General features: G+C 44.3%; 1 protein-coding gene across 1 annotated transcript in view; it reads left to right on the forward strand.

The window, feature by feature from the left end:
- LOC147750805 (sodium-coupled monocarboxylate transporter 1-like) overlaps positions 1-23398 on the forward strand; it is a 277140-nt gene that overhangs the window by 237378 nt on the left and 16364 nt on the right. The window contains exons 12-13 of the mRNA XM_086918021.1: positions 14084-14316; positions 22654-22757. Coding sequence (XP_086774147.1) covers positions 14084-14316; positions 22654-22757 — 337 coding nt within the window. The remainder of the gene's footprint in view (positions 1-14083; positions 14317-22653; positions 22758-23398) is intronic.

Raw genomic sequence — 23398 nt, forward strand, 5'->3', positions numbered from 1 at the left:
GCGAACCCAAACCAACAGACCACGCACGCAACCTGGGCTTCATCCTGGACTCGTCCCTCTCCATGACCAGACAAGTCAACGCCGTCTCCTCGTCGTGCTTCAACATCATGCGCATGCTACGTGAGATCTTCCGGTGGATCCCCACCGAGACCAGGAAGACGGTCACCCAGGCCCTCGTCACCAGCCGTCTGGACTACGGCAACACCCTCTACACCGGAACCACCGCCAAACTCCAGAAGAGACTCCAGCGGATCCAGAACGCCTCAGCACGACTCATCCTGGACATCCCCCGTCGCAGCCACATCTCCGGACACCTGAGAGATCTGCATTGGCTCCCGGTCAAAAAGAGAATCACCTTCCGTCTCCTCACCCACGCACACAAAGCCCTACACAGCCAAGGCCCAGGATACCTCAACAGCCGCCTCAACTTCTACGCTCCCAAACGCCAGCTTCGATCGACCAGCCACGCCCTCGCCGCCGTCCCCCGCATCCGGAGAGCCACCACAGGGGACGGTCCTTCTCCTACCTCGCCGCCAAGACATGGAACTCCCTCCCCACCCACCTCCGCCTGACCCAGGACCACCTCGCCTTCAGGAAGCAACTCAAGACCTGGTTGTTCGAGCAGTAGCAGATCCGACACCCCCCCCCCCACCGCCTTGAGACCCTCTGGGTAAGTAGTGCGCTACATAAATGCAATGATTGATTGATTGATTGATTGATTTCAAAGTTCAGAACACTCTCATTACTTCCATGCTCTCAAGTTGCTTCATTTCTGTTCACACATTAGAGAGAAGTACTGCAGCGATATCGATAGCATAGGTATATAATCAGAAGGGAAACAAGTAATCCTATTTTTGGAATTTAGCGGATTTTAATAGAACAAGTGTAATTTTCATAAATTTAAGAGAACGGTATTTAGAAATGTGATTATCTGCATAATCCAGGCATATGCAGTATGTCCACCACTGGAGTCATTACCGCAGGTGACATTGATGCTAGATAAAGTACATCCCCGATACTACATTAATACTATGGTTACTCCACCATCAGTGGTTCTTCTAATAGTGGGAATCAGAGGGTTCTGCAATTCTGCCCACCTCTAAATCAGGAACTAGATCTACTGTACGCAGGATATTTTTGTAGACTTTGCTCTTCCAAATAAAGCCACTCTTTAAAGTGGCGTGGACTACCTGTTGGCAGGCGAAGTGATAGTGCCCACCTTCTTTGGTCTTACTAGTGACCCTTTTATCCTTTTGATAGTTTGTCTTGCTTAAAAGGTGAAGATAGTGATTCCGACCAAATGCAATGTGCGTTACAGTGGATACCTGTCAGTATGCGCCCACCCTACTATAATGTTCATAGTGTGATAGTAGGGGTTAAAACACTGCACGTCTAGAAATAGGCCTACTCATATCATTATCTTTGATGAGACAACAGCCCGACCATCTGGATAATCAGCATAAGTCATTGACTTCGTCTCCTTCAGGCCCTTAATAAACTCACTATTGAAAGCAGAAACCAGGTCCCCAAACCCAGCGACAGTGGAATTGAAAGCATGCCCAATGCAGAGCGGACTACCCCAAAGCCAAGCAACAGCTTCACCAAGATGTGTTGCGGACAAAGCAAGAAAAATGTTTTCATTTTGAGGGAGCAAAACCATTACACAATCAATCACTCAGGTCAGTAATGCAGCCTTAACCAACTAGTGGTGCGTACGCAATAGTACTGTGGCGCTCGCATCCACTTCTTGGCACGGGATAGTCTGGAACTTAGCAAAATAGATGAGAAGTCGAGCTCTCCCAGACTTGGAGAACTAGGGAAAGTACAAGATAAACCAGCACCAGGAACGTTTAAGGGATGACCAGGTAGGGAAGGTATTAGAGACAGGTATATAAGAACAGCTTTCGGAGAATGACCTCCACTCGCAGAGACGCGTCACCACACGCTAAGGCACAACCTCAAAATAATAACTTTCAGTCACTCTCTTATGAACGATCACTCTGTCCAATCTAATGTTGATTCATCTCAGGCACTCACTGAATCATCAGCGACGGGAAGAAGGGTGCGTTAAACACACTAATGACCAATAAGCGCGCTCTCATCTGTCCACATATGAGGTTACATTATATCACATTACAGGTGGAGCATTTTCATATGGTAATGGTCCGTTTCAGGTGCAACCATACTACCTAAGATTTTTCCATAAGCATATTCTCGGCTTGTTCTATATCAGCTATAGAGATGTGTGTGTGTGTTTCATGGTGAATTATACATGGATGTCTGTTTGCTGTGTCAGTGTGCAATTTAGAGACAGCAGTTAGGGTTATGGCACTGAGATCAAAGCCCTGCTGTCGCATAGCTTTTGTCACTGTAATCTGATCGGATGGCCAGTCAGAGCCATTTTAGAATCTTACTGCCATTTGAATTTATTCAGTTAAAAGACCAGAGTTAAACTCTATTTACGAAGCGATACACATTTTACCATATATGACTTTACTGCGCTATATGGTGGTTTTTCATCTGACCCCCTTTCTTTGGGAGGATATTTACTATTCAATGACTTTGAAACACCTGCTCTCTGTCATGATGAGTACATGGTAATTTTTATATGATAATTTTCTATCATTATCATCCTAGATCAGGTACTGTTTGTCATGTAACTCTTTTTTTACTTTTTACATTTTTACTTATATGCGTCAATTTTGGGGTATTCATGTATCCCTGTGGCTTTGAAACTGTATTTCTTTTTATCCAAATACAATAAAATATTTGAACTCAAAAAAATAAGGTAGTTAGACTGATAGGAGAGAGAAAAAGACAGAGAGGCGAGAGGCTGTATAGATTCAGTTTCAGAATCTGAGATATCACATTTTCATACAATGTTGATGACACATCCTCAGTTACTGGGAAGAGGCTCCTTTGGTACATTACATCACATGCCCATAAATAATACTACCTTGTTGTTACTGAAACCCTGTGAGAAACTGATGCCCTAACATTTAGATAGAAAGATTCTCAATGATCCCATTACGCACAATGAGAGTTACAAGAGACATTAACAAGGTGTCAGAAATAAGACATTCTCTGATAAAAAACTAGCTGGTGTGTGTGCGCGTGTGTGCTTGCGTGCGTGCATGTGTGTGCGTGTGTGTGTGTAAAAGAGAGAGAGAGTGAGAGAGAGAATGTATGGGGACCACGTCTCTTTGTTACAATACGCCTACTGTAGCATAGAAAGTTTATGAATGCAAACATATGTGTTGACATGTTTACTCAGAATGTCTTCTGACTTATGGTATTTTTTGTTATCTCTGAACAGTTGGGACCCGCTAATTAGCCCCCAGCTGCCTGTGGCCTTCCCTAAACATAGAAAGAGTTTTATCAATCTTTTTCTTATATCTGACCGTTTTCAAAATCAGAGGAGAGTGAGCGTCTAAGGAATTTCACCTTCCCAGGAAAAAAACATAAAGTGTGAAGTGGACGCAGAGTAATAGAAAATGATTTTGGACAAGCCTCACAATGTTGTTTACAGGTTTACCAGGAGGTTTGTCATGGGTCAAATGCAGCTCTTAACCAGGCCACTTAACCTTAGCCAGGCTGAGAACACTGGGGCATATTAGCAAGGGCGTCTTCGTCGCTTTAGGGGCACTTTTTGCTGCTAAAGCGGCGATATTTTAATTGCCCTATCAGCAAGCTGTTGCTAACAGCTTTAGCGACAGCTTTCTGGCGAAAGCGACTGTTTTGGGGGCCGCTTTGGATGTCAGCGATATTTATCGCTAATGACATGCAAAGTAGGGGAAACATCACTGACAACGCAACTTTTACAACGACATACCATTACAACGCAACTTTTACATCGCAAAAACTTTTACAACGCATGTATTTACAACGAATGTTTTTACAACGCAGGTACCTTTACAAAGCATACCATTACAACGTAAGTATTGCTAAGTATATAATTATATTTTAAATGTTATATGTTTGGGGTAAAGGGGTATTTTTAGGGTTCAGGGTCAGTTTGGGGTTTTTGGGTAAAGGGGTATTTTTGGGGTTCAGGGTCAGTTTTTAGTTTTTGGGTAAAGGGGTATTTTTAGGGTTCAGGGTCAGTTTTTAGTTTTTGGGTAAAGGGGTATTTTTGGGGTTCAGGGTCAGTTTTTAGTTTTTGGGTAAAGGGGTATTTTTAGGGTTCAGGGTCAGTTTTTAGTTTTTGGTGAAAGGGGTATTTTTGGGGTTCAGGGTCAGTTTTTAGTTTTTGGGTAAAGGGGTATTTTTGGGGTTCAGGGTCAGTTTTTAGTGTTTGGGTAAAGGGGTATTTTTGGGGTTCAGGGTCAGTTTTTAGTTTTTGGGTAAAGGGGTATTTTTGGGGTTCAGGGTCAGTTTTTAGTTTTTGGGTAAAGGGGTATTTTTGGGGTTCAGGGTCAATTTTTAGTTTTTGGGTAAAGGGGTATTTTTGGGGTTCAGGGTCAGTTTTTAGTTTTTGGTTAAAGGGGTATTTTTGGGGTTCAGGGTCAGTTTTTAGTTTTTGGGTAAAGGGGTATTTTTGGGGTTCAGGGTCAGTTTTGGGTTTTGGGGGTACAGGGGTACAGGGTAAAAATAAATTAAAATTAAATTTAAATTAAATTACATTAAATTATATTTTTTAAATTAATTTACGATTATAAAATTAATATATATTTACCAATACTTACGTTGTAATGGTATGCGTTGTAAAGGTACCTGCGTTGTAAAAACATTCGTTGTAAATACATGCGTTGTAAAAGTTTTTGCGTTGTAAAAAATGCGTTGTAAAAGCATGCGTTGTAATAACATGCGTTGTTCAATTAATCAAAAAAGGACTAGCTGGAATGGGGTTGGAATGATATTATATTATAATCATAGTAGTGACTCAGTATTGTTTTGTCAGAAGGAGATGGCACCTGTTGGGTGTCTTTAGAAAGCCCTCACCCACCAACCTAGTTGGTGGCATGCTTCATCATCGGGCCCACCCAGTGACACCTAGCGTGTCCCGGGTGTGCTACGACGCCTGACTACAGCGGAGCAGGTATGTCACTGTGTGTGCGGTGAAGGGTGTTAAGTAAGTGAGTTTAAAACGGCTTGGCGGGGGTCCCAGTACCCGAAGGGTAAGTGTGTGTAGTTAAAATTAGGGGATGTGTAGTGCAGGCTATGTGTCTACGGTTCTGCGAAGGAGGCACAACAGGTCCCACGCCGGCTCTGACCAGAAATCCTGGTCAACCCCATGCCACTTCAATAACCTTGAAGCCATACCTACCTAATACTAGCCTGATCTTGAGAAGGGAATCCCCCCTCTCACAGTTAGATACACTTTAGGGCGTGTAGACACATAGCCTGCACTACACATTCCCTAATTTTAACTACACACACTTTTTACCAGTCCTGAAGAAAGCCAGATTACAGATAAGGCACTGGCTGAAACATGTTGACACATCAAAGGACGTAGGAGGTCGTAACCCGCCTCTAACGTCCCACTACCTTATTTTTAACCGCTGGCGGAGGCCCATTTAATAAAGTGTTCTTACCCTTCGGGTACTGGGACCCCCGCCAAGCCGTTTTAAACTCACTTACTTAACACCCTTCACCGCACACACAGTGACATACCTGCTCCGCTGTAGTCAGGCGTCGTAGCACACCCGGGACACGCTAGGTGTCACTGGGTGGGCCCGATGATGAAGCATGCCACCAACTAGGTTGGTGGGTGAGGGCTTTCTAAAGACACCCAACAGGTGCCATCTCCTTCTGACAAAACAATACTGAGTCACTACTATGATTATAATATAATATCATACCAACCCCATTCCAGCTAGTCCTTTTTTGATTAATTGAACATATAAACCGGGGATCTGGACTAGCTATCTGGTCCTCTCTCTCCCTCTTGATACACGCGCATAACATGCGTTGTATCAACATAGATCCGCAAAGTAGGCATTCCTGACCAAAAGACCACGGAAACAGCCGCTAACGGGCCTAACGCCTATTAGCAATGAGGACCCGGCCCCGGTTAGCGATGAAAAAAGTCACGCTAACCGGGGTTATCGCAGGAATTTTTACACCAGCTAAATTCCTGACTTAGCCATTATCCTCACTGGTATGTGGATTCTAAGGCTGAATCCCCCCTGCTGCCTATTAGCAAGCTTTATGCTAGTGATTAAAGTTTTATTGCTGTTTCACTTGTGTTTTTGATGGATTTCGCCGCTATCGCTGGATTTTCTGTGGCATTGGAGATACACGTTGGTAATACCATGCTATTTCCACGATAAAAAAATATGCGCTAAGCGCGATTTGCGTTATTTATCGCACGCTCTTGCTAATATGCCCCACTGTTCGCCCTCTCCTGTTTTCCTCCTCATGTCTAATATGCTTCAACAAGGAAAAAGGGGGTAACACGCTTTGTTGGTAATTATCTTAAAACCACGATAGTTTGTTAAGCAACTGCTCTCTACACCAGATTAACTAGAGGGTGCTGCAACCACAGTTAATACACCTATGCTCACATGCAGCCCTGCGCAAGCAAGCATGCAGCTCATACAAGCCCCCACACTGTGCTGAAGTGCTCGCTTCTGAAATCCCACTATTCTACAGATGCATATCTATTGACAATGTTATCAAACCCTTCTTTTTAAGACTAAAATATTGAAATCCATTCCGTATAAACACAAGGCTATTCAAACTCTTAAAGTCATAAAAATACATATATTTCTATCATTTGCTTATTTTGCCCTAATATGGCTCAGTGAGGGAAACAGATCCTGCAGCGATACCTCCGAGTGAAATCCTGCCACCAACAATTCCAAGTCCATCTGGGTCTGAAATTCAGTGTCTTAAAACTCCCAACACCTGCCCTGTGTTTATTGCTGCAGGGCTGGCGCCGTGGGCAGCATCACAGCCCCCACCCAACCCCTGCAGCATCCCAGGGGAGAAGACTGTGCAACAACCTGGACAAAGCCCTATCCTGACATTGTCCACCTGCATAGAGCTGGCAGAAATTGTGTGTGGTTTTGATTCTGGAATCTGGGAACTCCCCATGGTAAAGCACCCAATACCTCTGGGTGGTTAGTTCCCATTCCAGGGAGAAAACTTGTGATTGCTGAAATTTATTGCGGGGATATCAGGGGCTGGTAAGGCATAGGTATTACAATGTACTGACTGCATAAACTTGTTAGGTGGAATTTGGAACGTATATGTTGGAATTTGGAAATTGGTAACAAAATTAGCACATGAAAAAAATATTTCTTAAATAACTAAGGAAAAGTATCAATATGCAATCAGAAGGTGCCCCACATAAGTTGAAGTCTGGCGTAGGAGACTACCCTGATGTCTCAGTTTGTATTGTAATTTTATGCGTCCATGACAAGCTTTCTGATCCCCAAGTAATGAGATATGATAAATGTTGCTCACAACAAGAACTGGACTGCATTGACTTGAACTGGTGTCAAGCCAATGGAGCTGGAATGAATCAGACAAGAGGCAAGGGGCAAGACGTCATGTCGGAATGCATGCACATCTATAGCATATGAGAACATTGCACCATCAGGATTCAAGCAAGCCGGGCCGACGACGGCTGAAATGCCAGAAACCGGTCCCCGGAAGCTTGTTTCCTTCCCAGTGTAAGAATTGGCTTGGTAGTTTGGTTTGCCCTGTTCCCATCATGCACTGGGACAGGAACAGACTAATTTGCATATAGCCAGGTTCTGTGCTGGGATGGTGCAGTGAGCTAAAAAACGGTGTTGGATCTAGCCCTGATCTCTTGACTGGGTGAGAGTATTCTGCTTAATTCAGAAACTCTGTCCATCACCACCCCTTGTTGTTAAATATGAGAACATCAGCAAGAGATAACTGAGGATCACAAGGAGGGATTAGGAAATGTGAAATAAAGTAGTCTGCAAAGACGTGTCACACCCCAGACATATATGTTCTCTCCTGGGGTGCTGCCAGGTATATAGTGCACCCATAGTATCCACTTATTGATTCTAAGCATGCTCTTGTTTTCAGAGGTGCCTTCAGTAGTATAATAAGGACCGGTGCCCTTCTACACTTACAGTTATAATAGCGGTAACATACCCTCTTCTGTACATTATAAGGATACTACAAGCCACTGAGAAGTTCAAAGATCATAGGCATGGTCTGATGTCAGAGTGCACCTTTTATATGAAAAGAAAATACAACACATTATATAAAGAATATCGGCCCCCCTGCCATACATTATAAGGATATTGCAAGTCACTGAGGAGTTCCATAACCATATAGAGGAACGAGGCCGAAGCAGAGAGAACTTGTTTATTTTTTTGCACTCCTTAGATAGAAAAATAAGCAAGTTTCTGTACGTCCCAAACTACTGCAGCTTTTATTTTGTTTTAAAAACTGACTTACATTGAACTGTTTCTAATAAATGTTTGCACCAAATATCTATTCAAACAATTGAGGCCTCACCTATATGGAAACGCATCTATATATACGACCAAGAGACAGGGACTGATTATCAATATAACTTCCATGGGTGTGTCGAATAACACTAATCCTTAGGTCAAGATGCGTGGTAATTCAATATAAAATCACACAGGTCCCCATACAACTCACCCAAAAAAAGTGTGGAAAATAGACAGAGTACCTCACGGTAGCACCACCCGAGGGGGTTCCTGGCTAACAATTACCGGTATACCCACTTCTCATCATTGGCCACTCTCTCTATGTGAAAAGACAGAAGTGCACAGAATAAAGTAATCGTGCAAGCATGAGAATAGTGGTGAAGACACAGTAGTGACAAACATGTAAACAATGATACCAAGATGTTGTGTACATAAACAAACAAACAGACCCCTGACCAACCACAAAAAAGGTTATGTGTTGCGTGGCTTTGCTTGCTTTTCGTTTTTATTATGTTGCAGCAAACCCCGCCAATTAAAAATGGTTACTTGTATAACATAATGAATTATATCCTCAAGCCGACATGTTTCATCGCTCCGAATTTCAGCGATTTCATCAGGGCATAAGAGGGGTTATCTATTCTCAGTCTTTTCAGAAGAACTAGGACCTGTGTGAAAAATAAAACAAGAACGCTAAGAGAGCAGTTCATGCCCATCCAAATGGGGGCATACACAATGCAGCACATATCGGCACACAGTTAAGGCATATCTACCTTGAGGGTGCTAAGTCAGTATATACCGGCACCACTCTGTAGGACACCGTGTCAAGTTTTCACGTGTCCAGAAATGGCTGGAAGTTATCACAGCCACCTACACGTGTAAAACAGATAGAACTTGAATTGGAGCGTGACTTGATAAATTGCTAATAAAAAGTTGTTAGTAAAAGCTATAGTACACATCCACTCTATAGCGTTTCAACCCACTGCGCTAGTTAGTGAATCGAGTTGACACAGTCCGACAAACTACCATCTAGATCACTCAACAGGAATATAAAAAGCTCGAAAATGCCTCTCAGAGCATATACGTCAAGGACTGTATTGTTACCTATGACCCCCGGTCGAAATGCAATGCTATTTAGGTAAAACAATCACATGAGTCGCGGTAACGTCCCAGTCCATATCATTGCTGGGACGCGTGTCCGATGTCCATACATGCCACTTTCAAAGTGTTATGCACGTGTAGACGGAGTCCCTCGGTCACACACACATTCAGTCTCCACCATACTCTTACTGTTGCCGAGTCCCTCCGGCGCTTCCAACGATCCTCACGCAGGATGTGTACGTGAAACTGGAAGTAGCCGGAGGGAAACGCAACTCCGCCCACCACGTCGCACGGCGCGGCCATCTTGAATTGGGCTCTAGGTAATGTTTTTCGTATAGGTTAAAGAGATTAGAACCGTCTCAATGACGCAACATCTAGATTCCAACGTGCACTTCACATCAGACATCGTGAATCACGACCAACAATTGTGCCCTGCTGCCCGGCACCTATTTACATTCGTCGGTGCCCAGTGCGTGTCTGTTAGCTGAGGGGAGGGATCCCACTATAAACATGCGCTATGTGCTGGGAGGCATAACGGGGTTTAAAGAGCTGGTGAGGTTGTCCGTGACATTAGTGTAAGTGTATGCCCCATCAGGGAACAGACATAAAACGAATTTATACATGAAACTACCACGAGGGTGGTCAGTAGCTATCCCTGCACGTGACACCTTAATTTCTTATATTTTTACAGTCTGGGGGTGGCTGACTCACAGACCCTTACAGGTGCCAGAGTTAACAGGTTGGTCCATAATAGAGCCCTATTATCGCCTGCTCACTTTGTTCCACTCAATATTTTCATTCAGCCCCTCCTGGTCCGCTTTCTCCAAAAATATCCATTTAGCTTCCTTTCTTGCCAAGATGTTCTCCAGATTGTGTGTTTCGCCCACCACTTTTTCTAGAAAGGTCCATTTGAGATCCTTAGGATCATGTCCCGAGACGTTGAAATGTTGCACCAGACGAGTGGTGAGTTTTTTTGCTCTGATAGTACTCAGATGTTCCTGAACCTGTATCTTTACTTTGCGGGTTGTGAGGCTGATGTAGTAAAAACCACAACTGCACATAAGTCTGTAGATCACATGTGTCGTATTGCAGTTACTGAACCAGTTAAGAAACCAGGTTCTGCCCCCACGTAGAGATACGCTTTTTGTGGCTGATGTGAGCCCACAGACCGAGCAATTGCCACAGGGGTAGTGTCCCGCCGGGATGGTGCTTGCCTGGACAGTACTCGGATATCGTGTATGGACCAACTTATCTCGTAAGTTGGAGGCTCTTTTGAAAGCAAAACGCAGAGTTGGCATCTTGTCCGCCGCAGTGTCCAGTATAGACCAATGTTTTCTTATGATCTGTATTATTTTTTATTGAAAGAGGATCAAAAGTTCTCACCACTGGAAGGCAAGTTTGTTTTTCTTTTACGTTGCGCTCCAATAGGGCTTCACGCGGCGTATTGAGAGCCCTCTTCTGTGTACGTTTGATCACTTTGACCGGATAGTCCCGTTGTTGAAGTTTGTTGACTAGCTCAGAGGATTGCTCAAGAAAAGTTTCAGTGGAGGAGCAATTGCGCCGGTATCGCAAGAATACCGGCGCAAACCGGTAGATTATCCCGGAGTGATCTAGGATGGAAAGAATGATAGTGGAGAAGGGAGTTCCTATCTGTAGCCTTGTGATGTAAACTGGTCACCAATTTGTAATCCACCGCGAAGATGTCAACATCAAGATATACCGCAGACGTGTTGCTGATGGTCCAGGTGAATCGGAGGCTGGTACCCACTTGGTTCAACCATTGTAAAAATGTGTTGAGCCGGTCCTCTGTACCTGTCCTGATACAGAGGACATCGTCAATATAACGTCTCCACAACGAGATGGTTTCTCTGTATGGGTTGGACTGATGGAGGACCTCATTCTTCTCAACCTGGCCCACATAAATGCAGGCCAGGCTGGGAGCAAATGTGGCCGACATAGAAGTTCCAGAGGTCTGTAAGTACAATTGACCCCGGTGCTCAAAGACATTTCTAGTGAGTGCCAACTCAATGCACTGCATTACAACCGCCTGGGGTGTGTCTTAGAACCACTCCATCGACCCCAGGGCCCGCGCTGCTGCCACCAGCGTGGCGTCCTGGGGGATGCTGGTATACAATGACTCTATGTCAATCGTAACCAGTAGTTAGTTCACAGGGTCAAAACCTATGTCTTTCAAGATGTTGAGAATGTCGGTGGTGTCTTGTACGTATGATTCCTGAGTGACCACCGCTTCCCTGAGAAAAAAGTCAGCGAACTGGGATAGAGGTTCAGTATGGATTGAATCCCAGAAACAATGGGGCGACCTCGCGGAGGGCGTTGGGGCTTATGGATTTTGGGCAAGATGTAAAATGCCGGCACCCTTGGATTGATGTTAATTATAAAATCCGCCTCCTTGGAAGAAATCCATTTTTTCGAAACTGCCTCCGCCACCATCCTCTTGATAGTGTCAGCAAGCTCAGGGGTGGGATCGCGCACTAAAGGGTGGTAATTAGTGCGGTCCCCGAGAAGTTTGAGAATTTCTGTCTCGTAGTCACTGGTGTTAAGTATGACTACGGCCCCGCCTTTATCGGCTGGCTTGATGGTAATGGCCAAATTTTTTTGTAAAGTTCCCACCGCCTGCCATTCTTCCTTCGTCATATTGTGGCACAGGTTGTATCCTGAATTCTGTTCAAGAGATTCTATTTCTTGTGTGACACGTTGTTCAAATACCGCCACTTCTGGACCTAGGAGGGAGGTGGGTGGACAGAAATTCGAGGGCCTACGTAAATTGGTGTCAAAGAGAGAGAGGGGCGTACTTTCTTTATCAGCAAAGAACTTGTGTAGTTTTATCTTTCTCATCATCCCTGAGATTTCAGTCCTACATAGGAAAGGGTCATGTCTAGTTGTGGGTACATACCGAAGACCCTTATTTAAAACTCTGCGCTCGATGGATGTGAGTTCATAAGAGGACAGATTTACCACAATGTCATTGGTGATAGAAGATGATGAGTTGTTCTCTCTCCCTAATTGCGGAAGGAGCTGGCCCTGCTCCGTGTGATGCGGGGTGAATATGTTTGCCATGTTGGTTGTGTTCTCCCTCTGCCTTGTCCCTGTGGTTGACCTCTGCCCCCCGACCACCCTCAAGGTAAATATGCCTTAACTGTGTGCCGATATGTGCTGCATTGGGTATGCCCCCATTTGGAGGGGCATGAACTGCTCTCTTAGCGTTCTTGTTTTATTTTTCACACAGGTCCTGATTCTTCTGAAAAGACTGAGAATAGATAACCCCTCTTATGCCCTGATGAAATCGCTGAAATTCGGAGCGATGAAACATGTCGGCTTGAGGATATAATTCATTATGTTATACAAGTAACCATTTTTAATTGTCGGGGTTTGCTGCAACAGAATAAAAACGAAAAGCAAGCAAAGCCCTGCTACACATAACCTTTTTAGTGGTTGGTCAGGGGTCTGTTTGTTTGTATATGTACACAACATCTTGGTATCATTGTTTACATGTTTGTAACTACTGTGTCTTCACCACTATTCTCACGCTTGCACAATTACTTTATTCTGTGCACTTCTGTCTTTTCACATAGAGAGAGTGGCCAGTGATGAGAAGTGGGTATACCGGTAATTGTTAGCCGGGAACCCCCTCGGGTGGTGCTACCGTGAGGTACTCTCTCTATTTTCCACACTTTTTTTGGGTGAGTTGTATGTGGACCTGTGTGATTTTATATTAAATTACCACACATCTTGACCTGAGGATTAGTGTTATTCGGCACACCCTGGGAAGTTATATTGATAATCAGTCCCTGTCTCTTGGTCCTATATATAGATGCGTTTCCATATAGGTGAGGCCTCAATTGTTTGAATAGTGTCTGAGTGGGGGACAGTCTCACCTATTACCCTCCCCCTCTACCCCTTGAGATAGTTTTGCAACAAATATCTAACAAGTTTTTGATACATTTAATTTTGTGAGATAGGTTTCATTTTTAATTTTCATGCTTGCAAACATGCTCGCTCTTTCATATGATAGAGCTCTGCAACAAGGTTTTTAGTGGTTTGTGGGAAATGTATTATATGGGATAAAGTACCCCCTGTTGTACATAATAAGGACAATGCAAGTCATTTCGGAGTTCCATGACCTTATAAAGGAAATCGGCCTTCAGCCTCATTATTCTATGGTGATGAAACTCTTCAGTGACTTGCAATTTCTTTTTAATTTACTGCATGGAGTACTTTATCCCATATATAATCGGTGACTGAGTAAATCACAAGTTGTTGTTTATAATGACTTTAGAGATGGGTGTTTATACAGGCATTGCAGAATCCCATGTATTATACAGAGTATGAGCTCTCATTGTTATAAAAGAACAACATGCCCATGTTTTACAACTGCATCTCAGGTCAGTTATGTAGGAAGAAGTGGCCCAATTTAACCACAAACCAATAGGTGCCAAATATTGCCTCCTTCCCCATTTTTACACATTGAACAGAAACGTGTGAATTGCCTCATCTCATGCCATTTCTTTCAGTCTAAACCACCTACATTTGTTTAAATTATGAAGTTAGAACAATCACCCCATTCACTTATATGTTTTCTTCCTCAGGGTGCTATTGTGGGTCTTATCACTGGATTTGGTATTTCACTATGGGCTGGAATTGGAAGTCAGATTTATCCTCCACTGCCTGAGCGACGTTTACCACTGAATCTCTCCACTGCTGGCTGTAACTTTAGCCTTTATGATATGAATTCCAACTGGAACTCATCTAACAACTGGACATCAACAACAATAACACCAACACCATTTACAACGTTGATGCAAACGGAAGCTATTGAAAGGTATGTCAATTAACTGACAGTGAAGGGCGATGTTATCACTTTATATAGTACTGCGTGTCAGGGGTAAGCCAGCTCCAGAATGAATGTTGTAAATGTGTATGTTGTTGAGTGTAGTGAATATGATTCTGCAGAATTCGCATCTTTCCCAAAAGAAGAGTTTTAATATTGTTTTCCAAGGCTCAAGGAACTGATTTCCTCTTTTAGGAATGTGCACGTGCAATTTAAAAGAGTACACAACTACCTAGAAAGCAATGGAGTGCTGAACAAAGGGAGAAATGTACGACGTGGAGTAAATGCAATTGATGAGGAAAAAGGACAAGTAGAGGGGTGCTGTGTGATGAATGAATTGCACATCATTGTAATATGGAGGTGGGAACAACACAGGGACGTAACAGAGGCCCCGTAGCCCCCTGTGGTGTGGGGGGCCTTAATACCGTAAGCAGCCCCGACTCTTCAGGGCTCCCCACACTGAGCCCAAGACCAATGAATATCTGTGTGATCTGGGAGACTATGGGCCCCTCTTCACATTCTACAGGGGGGCATTATTTTGCGTTATGCCACTGAGGTAACTCTGAGATGAAGCATTGGGGGTAGTAAATACTCTTCAGTGGTAGTCCAGGAATTGGGAGTCTTTGCATGATGAGTGTCCTCCCACCCTTTACAGATGTGGAGAAAGGAAGGACTCTGACAGATCAGATTATGCTAGCCATTGCAGATGCTTGATTCATATCAGAACACTTAATGTCCTGTCTTGACCTTTCTGCGATTATCGATCTGAAGATTATCATTGCTGCTGCCGTTGGTGTTGCCCAAACATTCTTCGCTGAAGATCCTAATCTGTCCTGCCCTGTTATTTCTCCCTGGTATGGAGTTGTGTTTAAATTGTCTTGGTTATAGGCAGCACACTAGGCCTTGGTTGTGCTGAAGCTGGCAAAGGAAATTGATGGAATTCTTTGATGGTGGTTGTGCAATAATCCTTGCTTAGGCCAAGTGCAGAGGAGAGTTAGCTCAGGGATGCCGATAAGCAGAACATTGCTCTTGTTGAGATAAGTCAGGATCATTGCTGGTACAAAAGTTCTAAAGTCTAAGAATTTGAAACTGTTTCCACAAAGTTGTTTTTACAGTGCTTAATTTGTAGAAAGATAAGTCCCAGGGCCCTCATCAGGATGCCACTGCAGCTTGCACAACCTGTTGCCCCTGCCAGAGCTGCCAATGACAAAGAGCTTGCCAACCCCAGCGCCCGCGACAATGACAACGACACCACACCCTCGCAAGACCTCTGCGACTCACTCCCCTTGTTCTTTCACTGCAAGATCGCCGACATACACAACAGCTTCAGCGCACAGACCACGCACCCAACCACCGAACCAGCACCCCCCACCACCACCCTCTGCACCTGGACCTCGGTCAGCACCGAAGACACAACCCGCACGATGAACATCATCCACTCCGGCTCCCCTACCGACCCCTGTCCACACCACATTTTCAACAAAGCCGACTCCATCATCGCACCCCAACTCCGGGACATCATTAACAGCTCCTTCACATCCGCCACCTTCCCGGAGAGCTGGAAACATGCCGAGCTCAGCGCCCTCCTGAAGAAACCCACCGCGGACCCCACCGACCTCAAGAACTTCCGCCCCATCTCGCTCCTCCCTTTTCCTGCCAAAGTCATCAAGAAGACCGTCAACAAACAGCTCTCCGCCTTTCTCGAGACAAACGGATCCCTCGACCCCTCGCAGTCCGGTTTCCGAGCAAACCACAGCACCGAGACCGCCCTCTTCGCAGCTACCGACGACATCAGGTCCCTGCTCGACAAAGGGGAAACAGCTGCCCTCATCCTCCTGGACCTCTCAGCAGCCTTCGATACCGTATGCCACCGCACCCTGATACAGCGCTTCAGCAACACCGGAATACAAGGAACGGCCTTGGAGTGGATCATCTCGTTCCTCGCCGGAAGAACCCAGAGAGTCCGCCTCCCCCATTCCGATCCGCAGCCACCGAAGTTCTGCAAGGATCCTCGTTCAGCCCCACCCTCTTCAACGTCTACATGAGCCCCCTCGCAGCCATCGCACGCCAACACAACTTAAACATCATCTCCTACACCGACAACACCCAGCTAATCCTCTCCCTCACCAACGACCTCGCCACCGCCAGAGCCAGCCTCCAGAAAGAAATGAAAGACGTCGCAGAATGGGTGAAGCTCAGCCGTCTGAAACTCAGACAAGATGGAAGTCCTCATCCTGGGACCATCCCCCTCTGCCTGGGATGACTCCTGGTGGCCCCCTGCCCTGGGCACCACCCCCAAGCCAACGGACCATGCACGCAACCTGGGCTTCATCCTGGACTCCTCCCTCACGATGACCAAGCAAGTCAACGCCGTCTCGTCATTCTGTTTCAACACCCTGCGCATGCTCCGAAAGATCTTCCGATGGATCCCCATCGAAACCAGGAAGACGGTCACCCAGGCCCTCGTCACCAGCCGACTGGACTACGGGAACACCCTCTACGCTGGAACCACAGCCAAACTCCAGAAAAGACTCCAGCACATACAGAACGCTTCTGCACGACTCATCCTGGACATCCCCCGCCACAGCCACATCTCTGCCCATCTGAAAGACCTGCACTGGCTCCCCGTCAGCAAGAGGATCACATTCAGACTCCTCTCCCACACACACAAAGCTCTCCAGGACATGGGCCCCAAATACCTCAACAGCCGCCTCACATTCTACACACCCACCCGCCAGCTCCGGTCCGCCAGCCTCGCCCTCGCCACTGTCTCATGCGTTCGCAAAGCCACCGTCGGAGGAAGATCCTTCTCCTACCTGACGGCCAAGACATGGAACTCCCTACCCACCCACCTACGGCTGACCCAGGACCATCTCTCCTTCAGGAAACAACTCAAGACCTGGCTGTTCGGGCAATAGCGGCTCCCCCCTCCTCCCAGCGCCTTGAGACTCTAGCGGGTGAGTAGTGTGCTTTACAAATCTGTTTGATTGATTGATTGATTGACAATATAATTATCACACTTTTAAAAGTGTGATAATTCCAGGCCACCAAAGCTATAAAAACAGCCTGGGTGGTAGGTATTAGTATTTTATTTATTATATATTGAATTAATAAACAGCTGTTGTGCTTATTTCTAAATTTGACTGACAGAACCACTGTGTGTGCAGAGCACCGCAAACTGCCGGCTCAAGTTAAGCACTGATAGGTGGGCAATGCAGGTTCTCAAAGTAAGTTTGGTGTCTAGTTAGAAACCCAGGGATTTAGTATTATCGGGGAGACATGGAGAGAAGCTGTTAAGATTAATCGCAGATTCTTGTTGTTTGCTGTCACTAACGACACGTAGGAAGTCTAACTTTGTGGGCTTCAGGTGGATATAGCAGCTTGATCCTTGATTTATTAGCATGCTCTCCTGATATTGAAAGCTAGAGATTCATACGTGGATGTTTGTAAAACATGGTGTGGATTTCAGATTTTGAAACTGATCATGGAAAAGTGAGCTGAGTAGCACTACCACCGAGGTGCAGAAGATGGCAAATTGTGTTTGAGAACATGAAAGTGATTCCGGTTTTAAACACTGATAAACTGAATCTAAGGAGAAATACTAGGCCATATCCATTGGGCACATAAAAAAGAAAAATAGCAAACAAATATTAATTTGCTAAAAAGTGGACATTCGAATAAAAAAAATAATTTAAAAAATCTGGAGTCAATCATTTAAAAAATAGTAAAACCATAACAAACATTTTTAAGGAAGTCAGGAGTATTACGTTTAGGTGGAAGTTGGCAAATCAGTACAAGTGGATATTTGTGATGCAAACCTATGATGTCATCTGTGAAGTCATGAGCGGTACTGGTTACAAAGCTAACCATAACTGGGAGATTTAAATAGTTACAATTTGGATTTTAACTGTAACATCCTTTTAGCAGTAGATGTTTCGGAGAAGTTCCAAACACAATTAGACTGCAAAAAAATGATAGATGAAATGCTGAATAAGCTTGGCCACTGTAATTTCAGTTTGTCGTTTTTTAGTTTATTTGTACCATTACAGGCAGGTCTACAAATAAGATACAATAGCAGTGCGGGCCATAGGACTTCGCACTGGTGTATGGTAGTGTTAATATGTATCTGATCTATGCTCAACTTCATTTGAACCCACTGCTCAGGGATCACCAACATTCAAAGACCAAAATAAATTAAAAAGTATTAAATTGTATGATCAATTCCGCTCAATTAGCAGCTTAACAACAAATTCCATGTCGGGAGCAAGAACTTTAATTGGAATGATTAAGATTGAACAGGGGGTACTATACCACCGAACCTACTATCTGGAACTTTCACCGGACATGTTTTTTAAAAATAATTTTGCATACCGTGCAGTATTAGGAATTGAGCAATAACCTAACCCTGATGAAGTCAGCAAGGACGAAACGCGTTGGCTGGGCTGATGTGCAATTGTAATAATGAATAAAAGTGGATTGAAACTGATGAACAAGACTCCTGAGGAAATTCATTGGATATTTAATCACTCATGTTTGGGGACAGAACATCACATGGAATTTCTTGTAATGCTGCTAATTGAGAAGAATTGATCATACAATTTTATGTTCCTTTTTATTTTTGTTGACCATTACAGGCAGGCTCTAATCATATGCAAGTAGTTTGTGAACTCACCGTAATATACATGTTCCAGTACGTGCTGGGCTACAGGTAACCCTAACAACCTCAGATAGTTTCCATCCTTGTTGAGCCTGGTCATTGAGGTGCAACATGAACCTTAAGGCGTAAGAAATTTTAATTTCAATGAGGTTTATTTGACGATTAGTCATAAAAACCCATAAAAACAGACAAGTACATCAACAGACAGGATTAATAATACAAATACTATTAAATCAATTGTGAGAGCTGAGGCATTGCAGCATACAGGAGTGAAATTCATTAAACATAAGAACATTGTATTTGGTACCACCCAAAAATAGGTATAAAATATAAATGGACATAATTTAAAAACAATCCACAGAGAATTACAAAATATCAGGCAGGCGATATAAATTAGACAAAACACAATCATTTTTGAAAATCCTGCTAAGATCCTACTCTAGGAAAATGACACAAATACTTCTAGGGTGTGAAAAAGATCAAATGATAAAGATAATACACTGGAATTCCTTAAAGCAGTCTAGCAGATCTAGCTCTAACAATCCAAGGATCCTAAGTGGCTGCACAAAAGAATTACCACATAAATATCTGTAGGACAAGGGCCATCTACTATGCCAAGGAGATCAAGGCTAGTCAGAACCCCTCGAAAACTTTTTTTAAATTCTGAAAGACCTTAGCGCCCAAAAAGCGGTGGTAATGACAACTGCATCCTATCTACACTGTGAAACACTTGCCTCCTTTTTTATCGATAAGGTACGAACCATCTATAGCTCCTTCCCAGCCACTCCCAGATTAACCTCCGCTAGCAGCGAGCCGAGAAATAAACTTATGACTATACCTGACTCAAATCAGGACGACTTTCTCAGACTCTGTGGGAACATCAAGTCAGGTTCTCCTGCAGACCCACTTAAGCCGGCCCATTTTAGGGAGGCCCCTGTGCTCATACTCAACCCCCTTCTTGAAATCATTAACTCTTCTTTTACATCTGCCATCATACCCACTAGATGGAAGCAAGCTTGGGTATCTCCTATTATTAAAAAGCCCACACTAGACCCCACAAAACCGGAAAATTTTAGGCCAATTTCATTGCTGCCCTGGCCAGCCGAGGTGGCCGAATCCCACGTGAATAATATTCTAACAAAATTCCTCAGCTCTAATTTCATTCTAGACGCCTCCCAGCATGGTTTCCTTGCGGGGCATAGCACCGAGACAGCACTCCTGAGTGTAACGGAACAACTGCGGACCATTATGGATTCCGGTCAGACGGCAGCGCTGATCCTTTTAGATCTCAGCACTGCCTTCGACACGGTCTCACACAAGGTGTTGCTGTATCGATTGGAGGCAGCAGGGATCTGTGGGCAGGCACTAGGCTGGTTTAGGGCATTCTTGACCGGAAGGTCATTCCGAGTTTCCACCCCCCGTTTCTTTCAAAAGAACGCCCAATTGAGCAGGGTGTGCCCCAGGGATCTGCTCTCAGCCCGACGCTTTTTAATCTGTACGTCCAGCCACTGGCTGAGGTCGCTAAACGGTGGGAGCTTTCTATAGTCTCATACGCAGACGACACTCAGCTAGTGGTACTGCTGAGTGATGACTCAGGGCTCAGTGCGTCCAATTTTAAATCGGGCCTAACGGCAGTTACCAACTGGATGACATCCAATTACCTACAGCTCAACGCCAACAAGACTGAGGTCTTACTGCTAGGTAAGGATGTCTCCGCCTGTGGAGACAAATGGTGGCCGGAAATTCTCGGGAATCCTCCTGTGACGAAAAATGAGGTAAAAAACCTTGGAGTCTGGCTAGATTCCTCGCTCCACTTCATCCACCACACAAAAAAGGTTGCCGCTACGTGCTTTGGGATTCTTCGGAACCTCAAGCCGATTTTAAAATTCTTTGACTCTCCCACCCGCCAGATCATAGTGCAGTCTTCCATTCTATCTCGATTGGATTATGCGAGCTCTCTACTCTTAGGGGCCAATGAGGCGGAGGTGGGGAGGTTACAACGAGTGCAAAACGCGGCAGCCAGAGCCTTTATAGGACTTCCCCGCTTCCATTCAGTTTCCAGCACTCTGACCAAACTTCACTGGCTGCCCGTGGACAAGAGGATCAAATTTAAAACCTTATGTCTGTCATTTAAAATCTTGAAACTTGCCTCTCCTCCTATGGTGTTTCCCCTCCTGACCCCTTACATTCCTCGGCAAACCTTACGCTCAGAGGGCCAACACCTGGTAGCGGTCCCTCGAATAAAGCGTGCGCGGATGGGAGGACACTCCTTCTGCTACTTAGCAGCGAAAATATGGAACGCTTGACCATCCCAGGTCCGCGGCCTAAATGACCTTCTGACGTTCAGAAGGGCCATCAAAACCTACCTGTTTTGCTAACTGCTTTGTTATGTTATAGCCGTATGTCCATCTCTACGGCAGCCAACTCTCCTGTCTATTAAAGCGCTGGGATGCCCCTTAGCTGGGGCAGCTGCGCGCTATATAAGATTTTATAACATAACATAACATAACAAGTGCAGAACAACTACTGTGGGTCCCCAGTATTCTACAAAATGGCTTAATCCATTTCTGTCAAGGCGTAACGTAACCAGAGAAGACAAAGAAGATATGACCTGTTGTTTCTGTGGATCGCTTACAGGTCAGACACAATATATCATCATTATTTGGGGCCCATTTATTTGTGAATGATTTCATGGGGAGGGTGCTATCTCTCAACCGGAAATAACGTTTCCTGTCCAGAGGGATAGTGATGGCAACCCAGTAGAGTTTCAAAAACTACACAATTTAAGGTTTAAAAATTTCCCTTTTAGGGTTGAATCCAACACCTGTTGAGTCTCAATATCTGACCCACAGCCAGTAAGGTTCTTTTAACGTTGCTGCTGACAGAGATGTGGCAGATGAAGGGTTGTCCCACAAGGAATGAAGGCCCATGCTGAATAATATTTTTTTGATTTGCTTCAACCATACAATCTTTTTTGATCTCTCAGCCTTAATTACATTATCCGGAGCCAAACTGTACTGGCATAAGAAATAAATCCCTGAAACAGTGTGTGTCAGACAAAAGGGGTGTGGCTGCAGCAATTTACTTGACACTGCTGTGTAGCTAAATCTGGTAGGACAATAGGGATTAAATATGTTGTGCCCAAATCTGCCAAGTGACATGCTCACTGATGTAATGGGGTGACGATGATGCAAAAGGAACAGGTTGGATCTTCATTCATCGTGACTGATGTGACTTGTACACACATTATGAGGTAACAGTAGGCACCTGGTTTTATCAGCACCATTTTCCAGAGATCTTTCTTCTCATTCTCCTCTCTGCACCCCTCGAGTAAATGATACTTTTTCTTTTCATTTCTTTTCATTCCAACATCACTCCTATCTTTTACGCCATTAGCTAATTCTCTGATGAACTTGCAACATCCTCACATTTTTATATTTTGTTGTACTATATATTTATCTTCAGGTTGTCACTTAAGAAAACATAGTATGTAAACTAAGTTAGCAAACATACTACAAATTGAAACTATTTGACTGCCTTGAAAGATTTTGAGTGTTCGCAACAGATGTAAATACACGTTTGCCATGTAAAGTGACAAGAACGCGGATTAAAATATATTTGTGTTAGAAAGGCAACCAAACTAATATATTTCCACTATTTGTTTTTTTCAGACCTGCCATTGCAGATTATTGGTATTCTATATCATATCTTTACTTCAGCACCATTGGAGCATTAATTGTTATTATTGTAGGAGTCATCGTTAGTCTTTTAACAGGTAAGTGTTTGCTAAGTTATATTCGTTTTTATAAAGCTCAGTAGGTTACCAAGCAGCTTCTTTGTGCTCTCAGATTGTTGATAGACCACAAGAGCTGAGAACATGAGGAAAGTGTACGTTTGGTAAGGGGTTACCATAGGGTGAACGTCACGGTGTTTAGGTCTAGATGGAGAGACAGCTGGGTAGATAAGACATTGGAGTATTGTTGGCTGCGACACAATCATTGATGCAGCTGCCAAAGGACTCTGGGAATTTAGAAGAGACAGGCAGTTGATGAAATCAGGTGCAAGGATAGCCTGTACACAACAAAGGTCTGGGTAAGAAAATGGGGACTGTTGTTAAACAAATTGTTGAGTTATGCAAAGACACAGAGGTCCGCACTGTTTCTGAGCCTTGTGATGGTGTACACCCCACCTGCAAGGGGTCCAATGTGCTGTCATTCTGACAGAAAAATGCACCTGGTCACGTAGACTGTGTACCTCGTGAGTTTAAATGGTTAGGAGAAAGTCCATGTCAGAAGTAAACTACAAGGGCTGGCAAAGGCAATAAAGCACATTTGAAACACGCTAAAGGTGATGAAAAGAATGCTTGCAATTTGTCTAACCACTAGCAATCGCTAAGGATAGCATTCCAACCCATCG

Source organism: Lissotriton vulgaris, chromosome 1_1 (genome assembly GCF_964263255.1).
Source record: "Lissotriton vulgaris chromosome 1_1, aLisVul1.2, whole genome shotgun sequence".
NCBI classification, from domain to species: Eukaryota; Metazoa; Chordata; class Amphibia; order Caudata; family Salamandridae; genus Lissotriton; species Lissotriton vulgaris.